The following is an 8,185-nucleotide window of genomic DNA, read 5'->3' as shown; positions in this document are numbered from 1 at the left end:
GCCTCATACAACAGTGCAGACTTCACAGGATACTACACTAGAGCCACAGCCGAAGAGATTTCCGTGCAAAACACAACCATTCACTAAGCAGGTAAGCCTTGTATCGAGTGCCTTGCCTATATTCGCTTCCTTCCTTCCAGTGGCCACCTTGTCACCTGGTAACTAAAGTAATTATCTCCTCCGTTTCACAGAAGAGGAAACTGAGGCACAGTGAGGCTCAGTGGTCCACCCTGGGTCTTGCCCTGATAGGTGGGGGAGCCGAAATTTGAAGAACTTTTCAGCTCCAGCGACCACTGCGCTTCATCACCCTGCTCTCCTGTGCGGCTGAAACAAGGTCAAGATCAGGGAACTCTTTATCTCCATTCTGAGGAGGAGGAGGAGTAAGGGGGTGACGTCCAGGAGGATCCCTGCACCGCACTTCCTGTCTGCACGGTTTGAGCCGTCAGGATGGTGCGGGCTGGTAACGGAGAGACGAAACACACCCTTCCCCTCAGCTCAGGAAAGAAGCCTTCTCTGGCTCCCGGAAAGGGCCGCTGCCCCGGAAAGAATGAGGATGCGCCCCCCTCCACTCCATCCCCGCCCACACACTCACCTTCAAATCACTGGGTCCCCAAGGCACACGAGTACTTGGCAGCCCTAGGCAAGCCCTGGAGCCCAGCTCCCGAGCAAACACGGGGAATTAAACAGCCTGCACAGGCTGAAAATTGGCCCGCGGAAGGTGCCTGCAGCTGGCGGTTAACACCAGCCGTAAGAGGATCAACCCCTGGTCCGCCGGCTTAAAGCCGGGGAGGGGGCGAGGAGTGTGCGCGCTCCCTTTCGCCCATTCACGTCAGTTCATTTGGATGATAAGGGTCCCTGTCTAATCCCTTTGTGAGAGTGAATATCCTGACACTGACGACCCCTGCGAGGGCACTCCGGGCTGGCAGAGCAGTCCGCGGGAGGGTGTGCGGGGTGCCCACCCTGGCATGAAGTGGGGAGGAAACGTCATGAGGAGACTGACAGGAAGATGGAGAGGGACATCCTGGGGGTGCAGACCGAGCCCCACACCTCCCAAGGGGGCGGCAGGCAGGCAGCTCGCTTCCCCAGTGCCTGCACCCCCGGGGCCGGCTCTGCGTTCCAGGAGCTCCCGCGTTCCCACCAGTGAGCAAGGGCTCCACCCCGGCCGCCTCTGCCAAGGACCCACAGCGCCCAAAGGGAGAGCCAGGGTGCTTTGCCATCGTTCAGCAGAGCAGAGAGAATCGAAGGGAGGCGGGAAGCAGAAAAGAGGGGCAGAATGTGTAAGAAGGAGTCTCAGGTCTCAGAGGGAACAGGTTAGAAAGAGGAGAGAGCCCCGTGGCTCTAGAGCAGGTCGTAAAACAAAAACCATTTTTCTAGTTTGCCTTTGCAAGAAAGCCACCCCTGCCCGCATCCCCCGCAAGCCTAGAGACCCCAGAGTGCGGGTCTGTGGCGGCGAACGTGAGCGAGCCCCGTGGGTGGGGGACGAGACCCCGGCTGCGGGCCCCAGCGGCCCGGAGGCGCGGTCGGTGGAGAGAGTTCCCCGCCGCCTCCCTCCTCCTGCCTCTTGGGCCGGTCCAGCAAATGTCCTCCCTGGGTTTCTGCTCCTGCCTTGATCCCCCTCCTCCTCCCCGCCCCCCATATACTTGCTCTCTAAAACCATAAAAAAGAGATCAACTCCCCTAACTTCACGCGGCCCTTTTCAGTGACAAATATTGATGCCCAAAGTGTCTGCGCGCTCCCTCCCTCAAACGTGAAGAAAGGGCGCCCGCGAAAGGGGGACATAAAAAGTTAACAATGCTGTGAAAATATGTTTGCAGAAAATAGACAATCGTTGGATTAAACGTATTCAAGTATGAAATAATGCCTTTTTGTGTCAAAACTTGGGCGAGGGGCGGGCACAAAAGTTCCCTGTGGCAGCTCCTTGCTCCCTTTGTGAGCCGTGCGCTTTGGCGTCGCCACTTGGGCGCACGGCTCAGAGCCCTCTGGGCGCGATTGTTTCTCCCTTTCTAATGACATTTACCGGATCAAAACATGCTGTTAATTCGATCAGAAGGCTTCACCCTCCCTGACAAAGCCACAATAATTTCTCCTGAAGTTTGTTAAATTGACCAAAATTAGGCAAATGAATAGGGGTCTGTAGGCGCCCCCTCTCGCAGGTGACGTTGCATAATGCTCGCCTGGCCAGCTGCATTCCCCCTTTTCTTCTCGGCCCGCTCTCTGCTCTGGCCCCCCAACCCTCCCAGCACCCCCCTCACCCCGCACGCACGCACGCACGCACGCCTGCCAGCCTCTCCTCCCCCACCCCTCTGGCATTATTAAAATTGAGCCCAATGAAAACTATTCATACTTTTCAATGCACATTTTCGTATAGGATAAGAGGCTACAAATTGAGCCTCTTTCCCCCGTGAAGAGAGCCCGAGGGGGGAGGGAGAAAAGCAAGCGACGCGGTTGTGGAGCAGGGGGGAGCGTCGCGTGCCAAAGAGCGGAGGGCGGGGAGGCGCGAGACGGCAGCCTCGTGTGCCAGCCGCAGCCCCACACCTGCCGGGATGTCCGGACAAATAAAGCGGTGTAAACAAAAAAGGGGGAGACGGACGTGTCACCAAGTCGTGTGAGAAAAGCCTGGGAACAAACGGGGCGCCTCCGTCTCCAAGAGCTCTCCCTTGAACCCAGCGGAACAGCCTATTAAAGGCTTACTTAATTACTTTAATGACTCTGGACAGGCTTTAAAACGCACTCGGCGCTGGGACCGCGGTCTTGCTGGGATTTGTAAACAGGCAATCGTGTGAGTCTCAGCGGTGGGACTAAAGGAGGCGACACTGTTTTGTGAGGGTCTTTGCCCCCCGGAGCCGGCGGCCGCTGCGCCCCTGCGCTCCGCGCCTCCGGCTGCTGCAGGCGCTCACCCGCGGCCGTCCAGTTTACCGCCTCCTTTTCCTGCCCGGGCTGTTGCCATGCAAATGTTATTCCCCGCCGATCACGTGTCCTTTTAAGGGCCACGTGGATTAACAAAGCTGATCTGGCCCCTGCTTCGCCCCCCCTCGGCTGCTAAATTTTTTTCCTTAACTTCTTTAAAGCTGATCCTGCATGCATACATCCCCCAAACGCAGCTCCCTAATCCTATGGAATAATTCAGCTCGTGAATGCACTTGGAGGCCAAGATGATCGCTTTATAAGGGAGACCCTCGGAGCCGGGAGGCCGCAGTGGTCCACCTGGGCACTAAAAGAGGCACACGAGGCGGAGAGTGGACGGGTGCCTCACGCCGCCGCCTCTCCCGAGGGCGCGCTCTGACCAGGATGTCAGACAAGCTCAAGGACCGCAAAGTGAGTCCGCTGCGGCCAGCCGGTTCTTGCGCCCTGATGGTGCGGGCCGCTGAGTCTTGAGAGGCCACCCGGCTGGGCCTATGGCAGGAACGTGGCCACGGGTGACTTCTCCTCTGTGGGAGTTCTGAGTGGTTTGAGAAGGGAATGAGGACAGAGAGAGGTGACTCCTGAACCGGGGAGTGGTCCACGCCTAGCGGCCACCTGCCCACTGCCCTGGCGCTCAGCCTGGCTGTGTAGCCCCGCGGGTAGGGAGGCTGGAAGGGGGGCGCGCCAGCGCGGGTGTGAGAGGGCAGAGCTCGTCTGATCCAGGTGTGGAGGCGCAGGGACTCCCGCCGCCGGGAGCACGCCCATGGGCAGCTTTTGGGGGCTGGGAAGACGGTGGGCAGGCAGCTACATCCGGGCCGTTGTCGACTCCCTGCGCAAAGCTCACAGTAATTCTCCAACTTCTGTTCGCAGAGAATCCGTGTTTCCCACAAAGTGATAGAAAAGAGGAGGAGGGACCGGATTAACCGCTGTTTGAACGAGCTGGGCAAGACAGTGCCCATGGCCCTGGCAAAGCAGGTACCGGCGGCGCCAGGGAGGGGGCTAGGCGCTGGGGACCCTCTGCTGCCACGCCCCGCCTGGACGCCGGGAGACGGGGGGCCGAGAGGCCTTTACCCGGGAGCCTCCTTCCCCGGGGCCGCGCGCACGCCCTCAGCGGCGCTCTGCTCCGCAGTCCCCTCCAGACAGAACCCTGCACCCATCCTGCCTGGGGGGCGGCCTGCGCCTGCTGCGCAGCCATGAGGAACGCTTCTCCCTTTGCAGAGTTCCGGGAAGCTGGAGAAGGCGGAGATCCTGGAGATGACCGTTCAGTACCTGAGGGCGCTGCACTCCGCTGATTTTCCCCGGGGAAGGGAAAAAGGTGGGCGCCGGCTGGGCAGCGGGGATTCTGGGCATACAGCGTGCGCCACTGAGAGACCTGAGGGTGGCAGTAGGGGTGAAGGGGCGTGCGGGAGAGGTGTCTCCGCACACCGCCGGAGTAGTTGCGCGTCGGGACCCTGCAAAAGCTGGGGCGGGGAGGGGGCGGCGCGGGGAGGGGGCTGGAGAATGTGTTTCTGAGCGCACTGGTTCCCTGGCCTCCTCTCAGGTGGGGAGGGGTAGAGTCCGCCTCTTAAGAAAAAGGAGTTCTCTTGTTTGCGCTTTTTCTAGTCTCCAGTCTGGGGAGAGGGGAGTGAAGCTTTGACCAGAAAGTGTGATGGGGGACCCTCCGGCTCCCGGTAGCAAAGGGGCTGCTCGGATTTTTTTCCTTTCTATGGTTTTACTCACGCCTCCAGCAGAATTGTTAGCGGAGTTTGCCAACTACTTCCACTACGGCTACCACGAGTGCATGAAGAACCTGGTGCACTACCTCACCACCGTGGAGCGGATGGAGACCAAGGACACCAAGTACGCGCGCATCCTCGCCTTCTTGCAATCCAAGGCCCGCTTGGGCGCCGAGCCCGCCTTCCAGCCCCTGGGGTCATTATCGGAGCCAGATTTCTCCTATCAGCTGCACCCAGCGGGTCCCGAGTTCGGGGGCCACAGCCCGGGCGAGGCCTCCGTGTTCCCGCAGGGTGCAGCCACCGGACCCTTCCCCTGGTCGCAGGGCACGGCCCGCAGCCCCGGGCTGCCTTACCTGCCCAGCACGCCCTTGCCGCTCCCGAGCCCCACCGCGCAGCAGCACAGCTCCTTCCTAGGGCCAGTGCAGGGCCTGGACCGGCACTATCTCAACCTGATTGGCCACGCCCACCCCAGCGGCCTCAACCTGCACGCGCCCCAGCACCCGCAGGTGCTCTGACACCTGCCCACCCGCCAGATTGCTCTGGGCCTCGGGCACTGCTTAGGAGAGATACTGTATATTGTACAGGTGTAAATATTGTGCCACGAATAGCTGGATCTGGGAAGGCCAAGAGCATATTAGCCTTCTGAAGGACCTCCTCCTGGCAATAAATGTTTTCTGTTAAAGACGCTAAAAGATGGATTTCTTTGTTACCTCCGGCTCCTCTACAACACGTCCCCTTGGCGTTGCCGATGGCCCAAGGCTCGTAAGGGCCAAGGTGATTTGGGGAGGGGAGGCTAAACGGAGGCGTCCTTGGGGACGGGATTTCGAGGCTCCCCCAGTCTGCAGACCCGCATCCGCCCCAAATGCATCTTGGGCGTGTTTGCCTCGCGGAAGGGCAGAGTGACCTGGACATTGGCTCTCAGAGAACGCAAATCCAAGGACCCGTCCCCAGATGGCTTTCTCGGGCTTCCGCCAGCTCCAACGGGGCGCCCTTCCTACCCCCAACGAGGCCCCCGGGACGCTAGCGCACGCCGCCGGCTGGTCTGGAGCGCAGGGACACCCTGGCCTGCGGGATGCGTGATGAGGTTTACATGCTTAAAAAATGTGTGTGTGTGTGCGTGTGTGTGAGTGTGAGAGAGAGAGAGGGAGAGAGAGAGGGAGAACTTTAAGTTGGGGCTTAAAAACATCTGACAATTTTTTTTTAAAGTCTTTGGATGACAACTACCCGGCGCTGCCCCGGAGGGTTTGGGGAAACTGGCTTTGCCTTTTATGCGCAGAGCAGCTCGGCTTCGGAGGGGACGGGCAGCAGGGGAGAGGCCAGCACCAGTGTGTCAGGAGATGAGCTATCCCAAGGGGCTGTGCCTCTGCGGTCCCCAATGGCTCAGGGCCCGACTCTGGGTCGCTCCCAGCCCGGGCTCTCAGGCCTAGGAAGAGCAGGCTTCCTCTCTTCCCCTCTCCCTGGTGTGGGGATGGGAGCATGGGAGGGTGGGGGGATTTTAACCTTCTCACTGCACCTAGAGCACAGGTAAGTGGGGGTGCAGGAGACTTGGTTAGGACTTTTAAGGGCTTATGGCTTTCAGTTCTGGTCCGATCTGGACCTTACCCATGACACAGCGCTACATTTGAAAGAAGGACCTCAAATCAGGTTTTTCCAAGACACAAGCAGCAGAATACACCCCACTGCTGCCTTGTGCAAACAGGTAACACTTAACAAGGTGCCTGAGCGGCTCCAGTCACGTGGGCGGAAATTTGGATTTTTCCTTCACTGGTTTTTTTCTTCGTTCCCATCTCTGCTTGTTGCTCCGGTTAACTCTGATGCCCATGGGATAAATGACTCAAAACTGTGGGGCAGGTTTTCCCGTTTCCAGAGGCCAGTCGGCTCAGCGATGATGAGTTGTCATCGCCCAGATTCGCTGAAGGACAACAAATGAACTTATTCCGTTTCTGTGGACAGGGCTGGAGGGAGCTCTGACCCGGCCTGTTTACCGAGGTCATGCAGCAGGATGACCTGCGATTTGTAGCCGTCAGACCTGAATACAGAGACAGGACAAAACAAATCACCGAGTTCCGTGGCCCACAAAGTCAGACTTAAATGTATGTTTGGTGGGGGCGGGGGGGGGGCAGGCAGGTTACGTTTCTGTGAACTTCAGAAAAGGTCTTGTAAGTCACTAGTTCTTGTCCTTCTGTGCACCGCACGTCACTGCGATACTTACCTAAAAAATTCCATATGCAAACAAATATCTCCTCCCGTATGATCTGGTGCCGTTGGCGCAGGACAGGGGGTGCCAGGCCAGGAGGCCTTCTGGGCAGCAAACACACACGGGCAATGCAGGGTGGGAACCGGTTCTGCAGGCCGGGGGTGGGGGGGCGGGCTGCTCAGCGCCTGTGACTGGAACACTCGTCTTACACCCATTTTTGCCGGCGCTGGATGCGGAATATGAAGAAGGCCTTTCAGGCTTTTCTTCCTCCCCTGAGCCTTAAGCCAGTCTGAATCCCTTTGGCAGCGAAGCATTAAAGATATAGTGTTACCCTGGAAATATAAATTATTAATATATTCAGCATTTTTGTCACTTCTCGACTGTTAACCAAATTAGACAAAACTCTCTTTTGCTAAGTAGATTTTCTCTTCGGGATTAGCCCTGGAACGGCACAGGGCCACCGCAGTAAAAACGTCGGTCATTTACATGTAATTCTGCAAACTTCCACTGGCCCATGACAGTCTTTGTACCGCGAATGTTGGTATTCTTGATTTTTTTTTTCTTCCTCGTTTAGCTGGGGAGGATAAAACCCTGCTCCGGGCTTACAATGACTTTTGGATAAAAGTCTCCCTCCCCTTTCTTTCTCTCCCCCTTTCTGTGTGTGTGTGTGTGTGTGTGCACGCGCGTGTGTCTGTGTGTGCGTTTTCTTTCTCTGAAACCGTCGTCCAAAGTTCCAATTCTCCAGGCTTGGCCAAAAGTCAAACTTGAAGTCGTTTGACTTTGCACAAGCTTAAAAATGTCACTGCAAAATGGAATCGGTTCAAATCAGATGGTGACTTGAATGTGTTCTTCTGGCACTTTCTCTGACAACGCGTTACTTCCAGCCTCCCTGGCCCAAACCCCCCACCCCCGTTCCTCCCCCACCCTCTGACTCTCTTGGGCCCAGTCCCTCCAGTCTTCCTTTTAAGTAAGTTGTATAGTAATGGTTTCCGAGAGAGGCTCAACCAGACCCAGAAATAACAAAAAACAAAACCCAGCGGGTTTGGCTGGACGTGACCCATTGTGACGCCTCTGAAAGGGGCGACCTCTTGTTTCTTGGGCTTCATCCTTGAGCGGGCAAGAATAAAAATAATCATCCCATGAAATCAAAGGTTTTCTCCAGAGGCGTGAGGAACAAAGCTGGTGGCTGGTGCTTCGGGCCGGTCCCCGTGGCTCTGCAGGGCCGGAGCGGGGCGCTTCCAGGCACTGCGGCCGCCCCTGCCGAAGGGCGGTAATACAGAGCTCACTTGTGCTCCCAAGCGTTATTGAACAAACACAGCCTGCGTGGCGGTGGGGGCCTCCCGTCTGGGCTCCAGACGCCGGGCAAGGGAGG

The 8,185-nt window shown here is 57.8% G+C and overlaps 1 protein-coding gene across 1 annotated transcript; it reads left to right on the top strand.

Annotated features, from left to right (window-relative positions):
* The first annotated feature begins 3,597 nt into the window (after nt 1–3,597).
* On the top strand, nt 3,598–5,300 carry HELT (helt bHLH transcription factor). Its single transcript, XM_028526251.2, has 3 exons — nt 3,598–3,876; nt 4,120–4,216; nt 4,632–5,300. Exons 1-3 carry the CDS (start codon nt 3,859–3,861, stop codon nt 5,129–5,131), a joined length of 615 nt encoding a protein of 204 aa, XP_028382052.2. The 5' UTR covers nt 3,598–3,858; the 3' UTR covers nt 5,132–5,300.
* Nucleotides 5,301–8,185: the final 2,885 nt, after the last annotated feature.

This window comes from Phyllostomus discolor, chromosome 11, assembly GCF_004126475.2.
Source record: "Phyllostomus discolor isolate MPI-MPIP mPhyDis1 chromosome 11, mPhyDis1.pri.v3, whole genome shotgun sequence".
NCBI classification, from domain to species: Eukaryota; Metazoa; Chordata; class Mammalia; order Chiroptera; family Phyllostomidae; genus Phyllostomus; species Phyllostomus discolor.
Note: the sequence above shows the minus strand (reverse complement) of the source record. Positions and strands in the feature narration are given on the sequence as shown.